General features: G+C 39.2%; 1 protein-coding gene across 1 annotated transcript; it reads left to right on the plus strand.

Annotated features, from left to right (window-relative positions):
* Positions 1 to 1,507: 1,507 nt before the first annotated feature.
* On the plus strand, positions 1,508 to 12,662 carry LOC140103875 (cytochrome P450 2D15-like). Its single transcript, XM_072127170.1, has 9 exons — positions 1,508 to 1,875; positions 3,157 to 3,328; positions 4,342 to 4,494; positions 5,045 to 5,205; positions 7,074 to 7,247; positions 8,069 to 8,210; positions 9,654 to 9,841; positions 11,696 to 11,837; positions 12,334 to 12,662. Exons 1-9 carry the CDS (start codon positions 1,666 to 1,668, stop codon positions 12,510 to 12,512), a joined length of 1,521 nt encoding a protein of 506 aa, XP_071983271.1. The 5' UTR covers positions 1,508 to 1,665; the 3' UTR covers positions 12,513 to 12,662.
* Positions 12,663 to 18,283: the final 5,621 nt, after the last annotated feature.

Raw genomic sequence — 18,283 nt, forward strand, 5'->3', positions numbered from 1 at the left:
AGTGTATAAAATATGTGTGAGTATGCATATTTTTTAACCCCTTACTCACGAGCTGAGCCCTCTCCATAGCCGATAAGGCCCGTTCCACACTTGCGAGTGTGATGCGATGAACTCGCATCACACTCGCAACGCAAGCTGCCGGGAACGCACGGCCTGAACGCTGCACCGCGGGAGTGAACTGACATGCTGAGTACACTCCCGCGGTGCAGCGTTCGGGCCGTGCGTTCCCGGCAGCATGCGTTGCGAGTGTGTGTGGAACGGCCTTAGTCTTTGCTGCTTATTGCAAAGGTGTTGGCGGCTTCAAAATGATGGCGGCACATGGGCCGATCGTCGCTCCCCAATCCGTCGCCATGATAGACCCTAAGACCCGGGGCTATCTCGTTTTAACCCTTTCATTACAATGTGCGATCAGCAGATCAGCAGTATATGATAGGATTGATCAGACAACCTAGGGTTAAAGTGCCCTAGGAAGTCTGAAAAATAGTAAAACTAAAAAAGTTTAAAAAAAAATTAGAATAAAAAACCATAACAATTCAAATTACCCCCCCCCTTTCCCTAGAACTGATATTAATATATATATAAACAGTAAATCACAAACACATTAGGTATTGCCGCATCCAAAAATGCACAATTTATCAAAATATAAAAACTGTTTTTCACTGCTTTTAACCCCATAACGGAAAATAGCTCCGAAAGTTAAAAATGGCACTTTTTTGCCATTTTGAAAAATATAAAATTCAATAAAAAGTGATCAAAAGGTCATACGGTCCTAAAATGGTACCATTGAAAACACTGTCAAAAGTTGCACAAAATAACACCACCCACAGCTCCGTACAATGAAGTATGAAAAAGTTATTAGTGCCAGAAGATTTGTGCAGGAGGTTTTAATTTTTATAAATGTATGTAAACACTATAAAACCTATACAAATTTGGTATCCCCTTAATCATACCGACCGAAAAAATAAAGTAGACATGTCATTTGAGGCACACAGTGAAAGCCGTAAAATCCAAGCCCACAAGAAAACTGTGCAAATGCGTATTTTCACCATTTTCACTACATTTGGAATTTTTTTCCTGCTTCCCAGTACACGTCATGGAATATTTAATACCATCAGTATGAAGTGCAATTTGTTACGCAAAAACAAGCCGCCATAGATTTTTGAAGGTGGGGAGTGAAAAATGGAAATGAAAAAAAAAGGGCCAAGTGGGTGAAGGGGAAAAGGGGGCCCCATACAGGAGTCTGTATGGTACACAATTGGTAACTTAGGTAACATAACTTTCACTGAGACCAAATTTATACCGTATTAACAGTTTATCTTTAAAGAGAGAGACCTTCTTTTTGTGGATTATTAACATTGGGAGATTTGCTTGAATCTGAAAACAACCACACCTTTTGGCACTGCTCACATGTTGACTTTGTTCTATGTAATCTTGCAACAGTGGTTTATATGACGTTGTTCACTCTGGTTTATATTAGGACTCTTGCTCTTTAAAGAATAGTCAGGAAGAGCAGCTGCCAATGGGACGGCTTTATGTGCAGCCAATGGGAGCAAAATACAGTGAACGGTGAAAGAACGGAACAAAATGAAGATCATAAACTTATCGAAAAGCATAAACAGCTAGGAGGAGAATTCTCTGCTAAAGGCGACACATAAATCTGCAGGAATGCAGCTACCAATGTTCTGCTTATATGTGTTTAAGTCATTTTCTAATGTTTTATCCTTGGTTGTGATCCTAGTCGTCTCTCTTCTGTTTTTGGACTTTATGAAGCGCAGGAAGAAGTGGGATCATTACCCTCCCGGTCCCCCTTCTATTCCGTTTGTGGGGAACATACTACAAGTGGACTTCTCAAACATCCATATCTATTTTAGAGAGGTAAACAACCTTGTTTAATGTCATATAGTCTTATGCATTGTTTACTTGTGAATTAGTTTTGCAAAGAACAAAACTGGCACATATTTAGGTGTGTGTTAGTATCACAACTTATTGTAAAACAGCCCCGAGCTCTACATTGGGGAGCATTATTACCCAGGGACCTGCGCCCACAATGCTAAACTGTCTCCTCTTAATCTGTGTTGAAAGTGAAAGGAGTGTTAGTTGTGTGTAAAGTACCAGTATTAGGAGGGGTTTTCAAGTTATTATAATAAGTCATAAACATCAGTGGTGGGGTTTGATATCCCACATTCCCACATATTAATTCTCTGTAGCAGAGAAAATTGAGCATTTATAAACTGATACAATTAAAGACAGGATAAGATAAAGAGGCTTAGAGTAGATTTTAATCAAAAATAGACCTGGCAATAAGATGTTTTTCTTTTTGCTTTGTCCTGTAGATCTTATTTGCTGGTTTGCTGGTTGTTTTAGAGGCTGCCGTATAGTCATTGGCAAATGGTTTAATATTTTGAACTGTATAAACTGGGTAATTGTAAATCAGTGACAGGGTTAAAAAAGAGGAGGGGCATCAGACAATCACAAAAAGCCATCTGAGTTGAATGGATTGGTTTCTAGTCTGATTGTGAGCTGGGGTTAGTGGGTGTATTAGATATGTCAGGTATTATCCTTAGGAATATACAATTATATGGAAAGAACTAAGACCTCATACAAGGACTTAAGCGCTGTCCTGGCATATGTTATACATATAGATTATGGCTATTCCTTGTGCCAGTTCTGTCTAGATTTTTCTTTAGTGAACACCTGGTAGAATTATAATGTTGAATAAATTGGAATATGAGGGAAACACTTTTTAGCTAAAAGAAGGGTGTCAGTAGGGCTCTAGGGGAACCTACCACAAGCTGTATTTGTAAATAATGTAGTGACAGGTTTCCCTTAAGTAGCACCAACTTAGTCCACAGTGTAGCACAACACTGAAACCAGTAAATGGAGATACCTGCACTGGGACTGGTGAAACCGTCTCAATATTGCCAAAGCTTCTATATGGTTATGTGGAGCTCTGGCACCAGTGATAGCCAGATATTTCACTTGTATGAGTTATAAAGAGTTATAAAACGGATTAAACAACAACTTATTCCAGGTTCATTAGGGGTTTCTTTGTTGTAGACTCTACATTTCTATAACCATTGATGATAAATATGGGTCGTGTAATCATTTTTTAATTTTGTTGAATTTTTCCTAATGTTGTTATTTTTTACTCCCTAGCTCACCAAACAGTATGGAGACGTATTCAGCCTGCAGTACTTTTGGCAAAATGTGGTTGTGCTCAATGGGTTTGAAGTTATGAAAGAAGCTTTGATGCATAAGTCTGAGGATATAGCTGACAGGCCTCGATTCCCTTTGTTTGAATCCCTTGGTATATCTGGAAATGCTAAAGGTACTAGAACTCTTACTGAATATACTACTAAGCAAAGTAAAAAGCCTGACACTAGATTTTCTGAGCATCATCTTACATTGATAAATTTCCAGTATGCTGACAATAATTCTAACATAAAGGGAACCTGTAATGAGAAATAAACCACTACCAGTATGTTGTCAAGCAACTGAGCAGCTTCAAGATCATGTTTCTTATATGGCCCGGTGTAGTGGTGGCATTATCCAGAAAATCAACTTTGAAGTGAGAAGTAAATTGGTTTTATGAAATCAAGGAGACTGAGAATTTAACACTGAAGTCAAACTTTTCCTGCATAAGAAAGCCCCCTTTACTGTAAATGATGGTCCTGCGTCCAGGGACATCATTGATTAGATCTCCACTTTCAATCACATGGGTGGCCGGGAGAGCTTGACTTCAATGTTAAACTCTCCGCCTCCCTGAATTTATACATCCAACTTACATCTCACTTCAAATTAGATTTTCTGGATGATGCCTCCAAGTGGAGCTAAGAAAGAAAATTATCTAGAAGCTGTTCAACTGCTTGACAGCATAGTAGTAGTGGTTTATTAGCCCAATTTCTGATGACAGCATTAATATATTCTGACGATTTATTGCATAATTGTTAGTAAAGGTTCATCACAAGGGATTGTACTGATTTTTCAGTAGTTCAGTGGGTAGCAAAAGTATTCATACCCCTTAAACCGTTCCTCATTTTGTTATAGAGCAACACAAGGTGTGCAGTATTTGTGAAGTTTTCAGAAAATTATATCTGCCTTTACAGAATTTTTCTAATTAAAAAACTGAAAATTGTAAAGTACACATATTCATGGTGCTGACTGAGACAGGTAACAATGCCAACACGCTAAGCCATGAAAGAAACACGATGTGGCAGGTGTTTAGTTGCTGGACAACTAGTTAGGCTTCAATAAGTGCTGACAGGTTCCCTTTAAATCTTTAGAAGACTTCATTAGTGAGGGTAAGCTTTAAATCTTTATATTTGTGTTTTCTGTTAACAGGTATAAGCCTGGCACATTATGGTAGAGCATGGCAAGAGCAAAGAAGATTTTCCTTAACTACCCTGAGAGATTTTGGCATGGGCAAAAAATCTCTTGAAGCAAGAGTTTCAGAAGAAGCTGAATTTCTGTGCAATGAGTTCCAATCACAAAAAGGTCAGTGAACATAAAAAGGATATTAATCAATTATGATAATTATGATAATATCATCATCATTATTTTAGTGTGTAACCACTGATCTCCCCACACAGAGCACAGGATTAATCAGAGCCTTTGTACTGACATACAAGCCTTGAAATGGGCACAATTCCTGATGTTCCTGAGGGGGCCCCCTGGGTGGCTGAGTTTGCGGCACACACAACTATAGCCTGTTCCTGGTGCAGCCTAAAGCGCAATTCTGTGCCAGACAAGACCTGATGTGTAATACTTATTATTCCCACTGTATCTGTCAGACAAACAATCATTGCGCTAACAGCCATCTAATATGTGTGGTGGTCTGAGACCATCAAATAAGAATGGAAAAATAATGAATCTCACAGGCCATATTTTTTGATTAGGGTAATTAGCAGCCATTGATATCTGTCAGGCACTCGTAGTTATCATTAGACTATTATCTGATTTTGGTTAAAAATATCTTAAAATAGATTCGGCTACGCAGTGCCTGTAGTTACTGTTATATAAGGTTTATTCTTCTCTTTTTTTCCAGGGAAATCCTTTGACCCACATTTTATAGTGAATACTGCAGTTAGCAATATAATCAGTTCCATTGTGTTTGGGGACAGATTTGAGTATAATAATGAAAAGTTCAATAAACTCCTGCGTGTTTTTGAAGATGCCTTAAAAGCAGAAAGTGGATTTTTAGCACAGGTAAGAAGCCAAAACATTAGTTGAATTTCAGCTTTTTATGAACATCTTCCTGATCTTTGATGTACAGTATTTTAAGGTGTCCCTTAACATGGTTTTAAATATAGTGAATGAGCATCGTGCACTCTGGGCCAACAGGGAGTGGGTAATAAAAGTACAGCAGGCATGTAGGATTAGTGCTGGGGCCTAGCTTGTGTCCTAGGAGCTCTCACCTTGCACCCCTCAAGGCTGACATTGACAAAACAAGAACGGGGACCACATAGGATCACTGGTAGCGGTCCTGGACTGGTGTTAAAGGTGAGGCCCGAGCTGTTAAGGAGCTAGCACAGGAACACACATGGAGACAATAGGAACCAACTCATACTTTAATGACAAACGTAGAGAAAAATAGGAAAAAATATCTCACATACCCTTATATCCAGAAACTTGCTTTGAGGATAGTGGAGGCTTGAGAGCAAACTGAAATGCGTAGGTGGATTACCTACATGTCACTTTTTAATGTAAGAAGAATAAAGTTTTGAAGTTTTATGGGATGTGCCACGTATACTCTTTTTTACTTGGACTATTTTTCAACTCATACTTTGTTTATTTTCAAAACGAATGGCTCAAATAAGCTGGCTTATAAGTCTGACTATTGTTCTGGCCTCCGTAGGTTGACGACATTGAGGCTTTGACTATCCCCTTGACTCTGGAGCTGGAACACTGTCCTTCAGTTCTGCAGCATCAGTCTGCAGTCTGGACTTTCTCCTGTGTCACAGTCAGCAATCTCCTCTAAACTCTTTTACTAGAATTAAACCCCAGAACTAGGGCTGAAACCCTATTTATAAACTTTGGTATTCCTTCTAGAAAGTACTGGGCAGCCAGCTAATAGAACAGCATGCTTATATTAAGCTGATACTAAATAGATTGTGTTTTGCTACTTTTTCACAATACACAGACAAAAAATGTATTTGTTCTTTTGTGCAGTATTATATTTAATGAAATCAAGGGACAGTGCCGTCGCCAGCATTGAGCATACCCGGGCAAGTGCCGGGGCCCAGAGCTGCTTGGGGGGCACACATAAGGCTGTACATAAGGAATCCATGGGAGTGAGGGGGGCTTTATATAAATTAACCATGAGGGGGCTGTTTGGGATGATGAACTAGGGAATATTTTAGGGAACTGTATTAGTTTCAGAATTTTTAAAGCCGCCATGTGAATTCACTGAAAAAAGGCCCAGGGGCCTACTGAAACCTGCAGCTGACCCTGTCAAGGGAGATATGCTTTTTAACCTTTACAGTTGTATAATTTTATAGTTTTCATTTGATAACTGTTTACCTAAATAATGAATTGATAATGACATTAATATAATAGGTATTTTTACACGTATTCACAAATCCAGAATGTTTTCGTTTGGTCCAATTATTCTCACTTTAGACTTTCCCATTCCAGTCATTGGCTCAGTTAAACCAAAATATCTGTAGATAGTTTTAAGGCATCACCTTTGTAACGTCAATTTCTGAATTCCTGAGGAACTCAATATTTGCATTGTTTGCACTAAGAATTTGTAATTTCCATGTTGCATACAATTACAATATAGCTAATGTAAATCTCTGTCCATGTCATTATAATTTCCTATGTGTGTAGCAAGTCATTCATTATTGGAGCACATTTAAGAAAGATGATTCTGGAGGAGATCTAACCCACTGAAAATGGTTGACTGTGCAAATGTTATTTCTTACATCGTCTAGGAACAACCTGTTACAATGGGACACTGATGAATGGTATCTTGTCAGTATTTTTCACTGACCCTTTGACATATGTGGGCATTTAATTATTTTTTTGTACAGAACCAATATGCACCTATAACCAGTTGTTTTTTTTTCCTGTAGGTGGTCACTGCAATTCCTTGTTTGCGTCATATACCTGGTTTACCCCAGAAGGTTTTCCAACCTCAAGTACATATGGTGTCTTATGTGTCAGACATGATTTCAGAGCAAAGAAATACTTGGGACCCTGGATTCACAAGACATTTTATAGATGCCTTTTTGCTGGAGATGGAGAAAGTCAGTTGTTCTAATTTACTATGTCCCTTCAGAATAATCCTTTTAAAAGTGGTTGTCCTAACTGTAAATGTCATCCCACCCCCCATGCTGTTCATCTTGTTGCCCCCTGTACTGTGGTAGGGGATGATATTTAAATTTGAGACAGTCCCTTTAAAGGGCATCTACCACTAGGACAAAGGGCGGTATGCAAATGTGGGCTCTATAGGTGTAAATGGAACCTGGAGCCCCTCAGGCTTATTTGCATACAGTCCTTTCTCTTGGTGGTAAATGTCCTTTAAGGACCCAGCATGTTTTTCAGTATTGCATTCCGAGACCCTCAACTTTTTAATATTTTAATATATGGCAATTTAAGATTATGTGATTACAGAAATGTTAAATGCACACCTTTTATAGGTTTTATTACATCTCAACCTGAAAATAATATTTTATGTTCCGAACAAATTCTTCCATTAATATATCCCTATATGGGCTTATTTCTTGTAGGATGTGTAACATACAGCAAGCATACATGTCTTTATAAGAAATGAGGACATGTGACAGGAAGTTGAGGGGTGTGACTTGCTGGGAGCTAGGGGGAGGAATGATGTCTGACTGCACATGTTATAATAAAATAAGTTTCTGATGGATTTATCTCTGCCTGCTGCTCTCACAGAGGATGTGTTTCAGCTTTAATTGGCCACATTATGTGGTTCACTTTTTGGTGGGTGGGAAGAGAACACACACAATATTAAAACTTCTATCCAATAAGTGTTAATGTATCTATTATGTATTACAAGAACTTTATAGTATACTACATATTTGTTAATTGTCTATGTTCACAGGCAAAGGATGATAAAGACAGTAGTTTCAATGAAAAGAACCTTGTGTTCACCACAATTGATTTGTTTACAGCTGGGATAGAAACTACAACTACCACATTGAGGTGGGCTCTACTATTCATGCTTCTTTACCCAGAGGTTCAAAGTGAGTACCCCTTAAAGTTTCCAATTAAGTAAGCAAAGAGTCATTTTATAGAAAAAAAAAATCTACCATAAAAGTATGGTAAAATAGAGACTTACTCATAGATACAGGCTAACAAGCTAATGGGCAGCACGGTGGCTCAGTGGTTAGCACTACAGCCTTGCAGTGCTGAGGTCATGGGTTCACGTCCCATCCAGGTCAACATCGGCAAAGAGTTTGTTTGTTCTCTCCTTGTTTGCATACGTTTCCTACCACACTCCACAACATACACGTAGGTTGATTAGATTGTAACCCCCAAGGGGACAGGGACTGATCTGGCAAGCTCTGTGTAGGGGTGCAGTATATGTGTGCACTATATAAATAAAGGAATTATTATTATTATTATTATTATTATGGAAGGCTCTAGGGGCAATACCAGAGCTGCAGGCTGCTACAATGAGCAGAATGCCATTCCCTAGCTCTCTTCCTTCTCCTCTTCCTGTGTAATCTAGCAGCAGCAGAAAGTGCAGGGGAAGGGGAGACTGTTCTGCTCATTGCAACAGCGAGTAAAGCTACAGCACTGAAGGGTTCTTGGCAGGGGGGCACCTGCCATGTGGCGAGTTGAGTATCTTGAGTATGCATTATATACTACATGGCGGTACGCTGTATGCAATTAATACTTAATACTACATGACAGTATGCTGTATACATCTTATACTACATGGCGGCACGCTGTATCTATTTTATACGCTGTATCTGATATATTACATATATGGGGGGGGGGGGGCGTCACTCGATGGCTCGCCTCAGGCAGCAGAAAGGCTTGGTTCACCCCTGGTTCTTGGTACACCAAGCAGAGCCCTTCAGGGTTATTGGAATAATTATAGAAGTTGCTTTTAGAAGGAACGAGGTCATGGATAACAGATATAAGAAGATTACCACTGTTATGGTGCTTGGATCTATGTGTAAGTGTCCCTGGTTTATCATGCTTGATTTAGATGGTAGATTTTCTCAGAATCCACATTAAAGATGTTCTGGTACTAGAATTGTGTTATTTTTTTTCAATCCCTGACTTAACCACCCTCCTATAACACAAAACAGATTCCACCATGTTATCAATTATTTAACAAAAAAGTTGTTCATGGGAAAGATTTATAATAAGGGGAGTTTTGAATGTCAGGTTTTCTGGAGTGTGCATTGCAATAATTGGTGCCATGGTACATGATGTTTGAGAAATTTGGCATGTCTTTAGGTTTGTTCTGAAATGTGACTCCACTTTCGACACCACCATCTTACGGCATACAACAATTTGTGCATTTTGGCATAATCTATGTTCTTCAACTGAGGATGTAGATACCTAATTTTAGGACTTTCTAAGGAGCAAATTTCCTTAAGATGTCTTATATGGAAAATAAAGAAAAAAAGAGGATGTATTTCTTCCTTATCTTGACTGTATATCTCTTTTAGTGAACATTCACAGAGAAATTGATGAAGTAATTGGTAGAAATAGAAAGCCAACAATGGCAGACGTCTTGAGCATGCCTTACACCAATGCTGTGATCCATGAAGTTCAACGTTGTGGAGACATCTTGCCAGAGGCTGCTCATCATATGACATATAGAGATACCGAAATAGGTGGATATTTCATCCCAAAGGTAATAAAAGTTTTTATATACTTATATTAGATATTTTAGATCAGGAGCAATTAACGGTTTTATAAAGAATACCTTTTCACTTAAAGTGTCCATCTTTGACCTCCTCTTTGTAGTTTCAGCTTAAGCCAGAAATATGGTAAAAAATGTCAGGCACTTTTTCAGGTGAAGCCACAGCCTCTTTCATTGGTTAACACCTATTTACTCACATTGCAAACCAGTTCCCTACGCTGTAATGGTGAGATTCAAAGACATCGAAACAGCGGTGTCTTCAGTTGTGAATCTGTTCCTTTTGGAATAGATTTACTGATTTGGCTTTAATCCTGCATAATTTCACTAGACTTCTACAAAATTATTCTTGATGTGAAGGAGGCAGCCTTACAAGGTAGCTAAAAGAATCAAAGTTTTCCTTATCCCTTAATGGAAAACATATTTGCATAGTTCCAAGAATCCCCAGTGGAGCATTAATGGCCCTAAGTCTACAAACACCTGCAAGGTGGCCCTAATTGGCAAAGTCTCCATAAGGAGTGCTCTTACTTCCCAAACCAAAGGAGATTGTCTGCATTTAAGGTTATTATGCATATGATAGCCAACACAGTTACTAGAGATAGAGGATCTGTTACCAACAATAAAGTAAGGAGGAAATGGAACAACCACGTTGGGTCTGTCATCTCAATGCTGAGCCATAACATGTGCTAGTGTTGCAGGACTCAGTGCTAAATCTATTAAAGTGATTTTAAAATACCCTTACTGACCTTTATAAAAGCCCCTTAAGCATTAATAAGATTCATTTGAATTCCTTTAGTTTTAGCATGAGCATCTTGAGGTTGATTCTTGAGCCAATATTAGCTGATCAGTTGGGTTCCAAGTGTTGAAGCCCCACAGATCCAATATCAATATATCGGATTATCAATATTATAAAGCTCAAAATTCCTTTTTTAACAGGCATTAGCAAACAATAATGAATAAAAAAAGTACTCTAGGTTCCATATGTTTACTTGAGCTAAACAAACCCAAGTTATAACATAAGATAGGCTGTGATAGAGACTCAAAAGCACACTAGTCCTAGACATGGATGTCCACAGGATAGTATTGGTGGTCCTGCTGTAAGGGGTCTGTTTAAAACACTAAGAAAAGAAGGTTTGGTGCCAGGTGATTGCTGTCATACCAGTGAAAATAGGAGATATAAATTCAGCCATTCGCAAGTGTAATCCTGTCTGAATGAAGTCATAATTTGCTGATTGGTAGGTGTCTCAGTGATGGGACCTGCACTGATCACAAGAACTGGAGTCTGTTGTACTCCCGTTGTAGCTTAAGATGAAGAGAGCAGCTGGTCAGGCTTTCGGTGGCTGCTCTATTAACTCCTTCAGTGCCATTGAAATGAATGGAGCAGCCAGCGCATGCGCGACTGGCTGATCTGGTCATCTCGGGCACAAAAGGGGTACAACAAACACTGAGGGCCTAGCTTGCTATGACTGAATAACCCCCCACCTTTTTTTTTTAATCGAGTATTTTTAATTAACATTTTTTACATGAAACGGCATCGTCCATTATATGTTTAAACAAAACACCCACAAAAACAGCCTCCCCCCCCCCGGGCAAAGGGTGTCTCAATCGCCATCCACACATCTCGCTTTGTATGGATATATTGCTTGAATAACCCCTTTAAGTAGGGGACTTGCTTGTACTTGTATTTTTAACTCCATGTACTGTATATACAGCACTCTTCCTACCCAAATATTAAAATGTAGTAGTATAACATTTAAAATGATGAAACAAAATGTAAAATAAAATATTAGAGTCACTATACCAGTAATTTCTACTACTGCTAATACTTTTTATGTATTGAATTATTAGGGTACCATTGTTGTAACAAATCTGTCCTCTGTGCTAAAAGATGACCGAGAATGGACAAAACCCTTTGAGTTTTATCCGGAACATTTTCTGGATACAGATGGAAAATTTATGAAACGAGAAGCATTTATTCCGTTTTCTGCAGGTAAAAAAATTCAGCAATTTAGGTGGTGGGAACTGAAGGAACAGAAATTAATTTCCTAACCAAGTCGGTGTGTCACTAAAAGTCTGTGGGTTGGTCACATGACACAGCTGAGTACTAGAAGTGATGACATATAGTAACTCACAAATAGATCAGCAAACATATAGAGTATACATTCTGTGGGCAGTGCTTCATTAAAGGACATTTCCAGGAAAATATTCTTGGTGACCAATTGAGATGGATAGATCAGGTCTGTGGGTATTTGCCATGACATTCTGGATAATAAGCTGTGTATGAGAGGGAACTGCAACTGAGCTCATTTACATATGCAGGTTTATTGTGATAGAGTGAATCAAAAATATTAAACCTTTTCTTCATAACAATTTAGCTCTTAATAATTGGCCTTAACCCCAAAGTATTGTATTGTGCTTTTTTTTAATATGTATTTTTCTTACCTGTTGTCTGGATTTTAAAGTCAATACGTGTTTTTTCTTTTAAGGCCGTCGGGCTTGTCCAGGAGAGCAGTTGGCCAGAATGGAGGTTTTCCTGTTTTTCACCACACTCCTGCAAACTTTCATATTTAAGATACCTGACAATATGCCTCGTCCGGAGGAGTCCCCAGTACTGGCTGTAACACTATGTCCCAAACCTTTTCAGCTCTGTGCCATATCCAGATAACACGGCCGTATTTCATTTAATACTGGCAATGAATCCTTACATTTGAACCAAATAACGATGTTGATTTTCTGATTTTCCAATATTAAAGTCCATTTATTGTGCATTTTGTACATGGCATTTATTTACTGGAATTAAAAATAGGTAGAAATATGTGATGTCCAATCAGAAGTAAAGATAATAACTCCTTTCAACGGTGGCACAATCGCTGTAGCAGCCGTAGGTGTCCAGACAGAAAGGGGTCCAGCTGGCCGGGTGGCTGCAAACTCTCAATGAAGGTAGAAGTGGTTCACAGCAGTTGTGAAGAGTGTACACCAGATAAAAAGTGTGAATGAGTGGCTGGGTGCATGCAGGGCTCAGTACTGGGGTCAATCATAGCCCCTACCTATCTGTTGCATGTATCGTAACGGATTCTTTCTTCTTCTGTTAAGATGCACTACAAACTTCTAGCCCCTCACACAGCAGCTTCCTGTACAGTGTACGCAGTATGGAATAAAGCAGTAGAATGTATTGTATCAGCTTCCTGCTGGAAAAATTATATGTTTAGAAGAGGCGGTAATAGGCTATGGGAGACGGATAACACTATAAGGCCTCCATCCCCAGCCTCTACTGAACTTACAATGTGCAACCCCTACAATAATAACTATTGAACAGGTGACAGAATAACCACTTGAGGCTTTACTGTTGATTCAAGACTACAACTTTACACAAAGTAACTACCTGAACAGCCAAGGATTTGTCAACCAGTGAAAATTGCAAATGTGGCTCTTTACAATTATTACTTTTAGTTCCTTTGTCTCTTAGACTTATGCCTAACTGCCATAACACCACTCCTCCCTTCTTTTTCCTAAATTCCACTGCACCTTTATGCTGCCCTCTAAAATTTGTACTGCACCTGATGAAATCTGCCTAAGGCTACATTCACATTGACGTGTGTCTGCCCGTACTGTAGCACACGTCGGCGCCGGGGAGAGGAAGAGGGGGGGCTCACCCCTGCCCCTCTCCATAGAGGAACATGGCACACGGTGCTATATTCCGGGAAAAGGACATGTCCTATATTTTCATGGGGTACGGAACAGTACAGTACACGGAACAGTGCCGCACTTGTTCGGCCATGCACCACTCCCGTAGGGCGCCATGCGCCCATTGTCATCTATGGGGGACGTATATCAGATGTATATACGCCGGCCATACATACGTCGGCCATACGGCTGTCTGAATGCAGCCAAAAAACAATATATAACATGTTTAATTTATGAGAATAGGATTAGTCTAGATCCATATAACATTCCCCCCCACCATTGTAAGGATATGCTGTTAGGATTCCCAACGTATCCTCGCAAAAGTGGGAGGAGGAGTGAATATCAGCAGCAACCAGTGATGGGCATTGACACAGTCTTCCCTGGTGGTTAAGGCAGGGTAGATCCTAGATTGGTTAATTCTTAAATGTGCCAGTAGGTGCAAATATGTATATTTGCTTATGTTTAGTTTAGTTGCTTATGTTTGTTGTAGATCCCCAGGTACTGTTGGCCAAGCCTGGGAGAATAGTATGAGGCAAGACTGAACTGGGACTTTGCTCTTTACTCTGAACTGGGACTTTGTTTTATAAATGTTTTGATGTTTTATGTTTTTAAGTAAAACTGTTCACGAACAAATATTAGACAATCACTATATGTGACCATATTAAATGAATGTTCAAGTGTACCAGATAGGCCATAACTGATTTAATGAGCCATTCGCAGTTTCACCGTAAAGAATAGTCAGTACTTAGACATGCATGGCTTAATCTTTAAAACAAACATATACTACTGGCAGGATCAACCAGGTAGCCTCTCAACTAGCCTCTCACATTTAATGCATAACAGAAAAAAGGAGATCAGCGAGGAGAAACGCCGACGGCAATGAGAATGAATAAAATGACCATCTTTATTTAGTACATCAACTCAATAAAACAATAGTAAAATTATGTATATCAAAGACACAAAGGAGCAACCAAATAGTATGTCCACAAATTTGTAATTACCATCATAAATAAAACATGGCATCAGCCCCATTATGATCTTATTAATAGTAAATAAATGTTTCAAGTTCAACAAAAGGTAGTAAGTAAATGCTGGATCAAATGCTGAGCAAAACTATAACAATTCCCAATGTATTGTGAGATAAAATAACATGAGAGGCAGGGCAGGGACAATATTCTACCTGGTGTTCCACTCCGATGTGCGTTTTAACCGGAAGTTAACCAACTGCTTCAACCACAAAAGGTCCACAGTTGGTTCAAAAACCTATTGTTAGCTACCTGGAGTCCCCCCTTGAGAAAGACTAGCACCGGTTGAAACGCGCGTCAGGCTGGCCAGTAGCATATTGTCCCTGCCCTGCCTCATGTTATTTTATCTCACAATACATTGGAAATGGTTATTATTTTGATCCAGCATTTACTTAACCTTTAGCGCTCTGCGTCCGATATATTGGGGGGCGCCGATCATTTCCCTGGCAGCCCCGAGGTCCGATTAGCACGCCAGGGCTGCCTGCCAGCAGTGACTGAAGGATGGCATCTCTGACTTTATCTTAAAGGCACAGTGTCAGCCTATGCATGTGCATAGGCTGACACTGCTAATACCCTGCAATACATCAATATCGCAGAGTATTATCATGAACAAGCAATCAGATGATTGGTTGCTAATGTCCTATGGTGGGACTAGTCAAAAATTACAAAAAAAATGTTATTCAATAAAAAATAAAGCAATAAATAATTAAAAATGCCCATAATGCCCATAACATATAAAGAGACATATAACACAAAAAAAGTCTAAATCATAACACAAACCCTACAAACCCTATATAGTATCAACGCGTCCGTAACAACCGATAGAATAAAAGTAAATATATATTGAACCCGCACGATGAACTGTTAAAAACCGGCAAAAATTATGATTTTATTGAATCCCACAAAAAATGCAATAAAAAGTGATCAAAAAAACGTATGTACTCCAATGTCCCCCAAAAAGCAAGCCAACAACCAGCTCCATAGCCAAAAAAGTTAGAATGTTATGCCACTTGAAAGACGGTAATGCAAAAATTAGATTTTCCCCCACATTAGGGTTTTATTTGGCAAATTTAGTAAAACGTAAGAAAAAATATTCAAGTCGGGTATTTCCATAAGCGTATCGACCCATAGAATAAAGAGAACATGATTATTAGGTTAAACGGTGAACACGAAAAAAAAGTAAAAAATCCTGTACAAAATTGATGCTTTTCTACTCCTGCCCTGAAAAAAAAGTTCCTAAATTTTCAACAATAGGGGATACCCCCCAAAATGGTAACACTGGAAAAAGCATCTCATCCCGCAAAAACAATGCCATCACATGACCCCAATAACGATATAGCAAAAATTTTATAGACTACAAAAGGGGCATTCAAAACAGCATTTATCCCCAAAATAGTCAATTCTGAAAATATGGAAAATCGATATTCAATTTGTAAGCCGTGTGACATCAAAATAAAATAGACAGACACTTATGAAAATGTAAAATAGACATATGGGAAACGTTATTCAGTAACTTATTTATGTGGTAAATCTATCTGCCTGAAAACACAAGGATTTAGAATTTCGAAAATGGCTAATTTTTAAAAAAAATTATAATTTTTCTTTTTTTTTTGTAAATAAACGCAAAACTTATCAGCCAAAATTTACTCCTAAAATGAAGTACAACGTGGGGAAAAAGTTATCTCAGAATCGTTTTGATAAGTAACAGTGTTCAAAAGTTATAACCATATAAAGCGACGCAGGTCAGAATCCAAAAAATGGGACTGAGCCTTAAGCTATAAACTGGCTGCGTCCTTAAAGGGTTAATACCTGTTATTGAACTTGCAACATTTATGTACTATTGATAGGATCATAATGAGGCTGATGCCAGGTTTTATTTTATGATATACAATGATATTTTTACATGTGCATCAAATTGTGAATGGCAATCACAAATTTGCTGACATAGTATCTGGTTGCTCCTTTGTCTCTTCTGATGTACATTATTTTACTATTGTTTTCATCAGTTGTCATTTTATTAATTCTCATGGCAGTTGGTGTTTTTCCTCTTTGATCCCCATTTTGTTTGTTATAAGTAAAACTGTTGCAGGACAAGGCAACATAATAGTACCAAAAAAGGGCTTTCCAATGAATCCGGCACTCTCAACCACACGGGAACTCGGACGTACAGATAGTCCTTTTTTATTGTATAAAATACATGCAAGCAAGCGTGGTGGTACAACAGATCAATGTGTTTCCTCACTATGTGTCTTAATCATGATCTAACATTATCAAGATAACACACATTTAAAAAGGCCCGCCCTATGATGTCACTAGTCAGGTGGTGCTAGTGAAGAGCTCACCTGTGGGAGAATGCGTAACCCTCCGAACCCCAGACAGAGATAACATGATCCCCAGGGAGCAGCCCATTACACCCTCCCCGTGAGGTACAGGGTATTGGGTTATTAAAAAACGAAGTTTTTTATTACAAACAAATTCATGGGAGGGAATATCATTCTATTGCATGTGAGTTCCAACAATTTTAGAGAAAAATAAAAAGAGAAAAGGGATCATTACATCACTATAGGACATTGTTCAGACACATAAGACATGGTATAAGAATGCCAAAGGAAGATGGAAAAAACGCATGTAAGCAGTTACCAAGACATATATCAGAAAAATCCTGAAACTAATATGTAAGTATAATTTCTGATCTTTTGTTTAATCCTTTGGGCTGTCTGCTCTCTAATGTGAACATCTACAATGTCTCATGGTTAAGCAATTTGCGCTTCATATCCCGTCCTCGCATTGGCTGTGACACTCTTTCAATTCATGTCCACCCTCATGTTCAAACCCTCAGTCTGTTTATCATGGAAGTCCCTTAAATGTTTAGAAATAGAGGAAATGTTGGTGGAGTTATTGCTTATATCTGACATATGTCGCCGGATCCTAACCTGAAAGGAGCGGCTGTTGCCCACATATTACTTTTTACATTTCTCACAAGATGCCATATATATCACTTTAGAGTTATTACACTTAATGTATGACTTGATGCTATCATTTTTACCTGTAACCGCCGAACTGACCATGTTCCCTTTCTTGATATAAACACAAATTTTGCACAGTTTATGACCACATTTGCGTTTTTTTTAATATCCTGCCTAAGGAACAAGCTTGGCAACAAATTAGTGTCTAGTGTGGGTGCAGAGCAGGCTCCTGTACCAACATAGGAATAAATTTCTTTCTATCATTAAGCCTGCTCTTCGACAGATTGTGTCTTTAGGGGTTAGGTGCATTGCCAGACGGGCACTTATACTAGGCACTAAGCTCTTGCCAAGGTAGCGGGTGCGCTGGCTACCTCCCCGCCCGCAGTAGGTCCTGGAACCGGTTTGAGAGCAGGGATCGGGGCCTCCTCTCGAGGCACAGTTGTACGGGCTCCTGGCACCAGCATAGTAGTGGGGAGAGGCAAAAGGTATCGGCCGGGTAGAATGCTATGCTCTGTCACTGACCTGAAATATGTCTGCATGATGGAGGCCCGGGTCATGCCTTGGTGCAGCCGATGTACAGCAGATGGTTGTTGGATGGGCTGTGCAGACACAACGATCACTGTCTCGAGGGCTTCTAGGAACTCCAGTTCCTCAGTAACAGGTAGAGGTCTGGGGCCCGAAATGCTGCTGACGATCTCTTTGCTCCACAAGCCCCATTGGGGAAAGGGGCTGATTTGGCAAGCGGAACCTGTGTGCACTAT

The sequence above is a fragment of the Engystomops pustulosus genome, chromosome 10 (genome assembly GCF_040894005.1).
Source record: "Engystomops pustulosus chromosome 10, aEngPut4.maternal, whole genome shotgun sequence".
In the NCBI taxonomy this organism is placed as follows: Eukaryota; Metazoa; Chordata; class Amphibia; order Anura; family Leptodactylidae; genus Engystomops; species Engystomops pustulosus.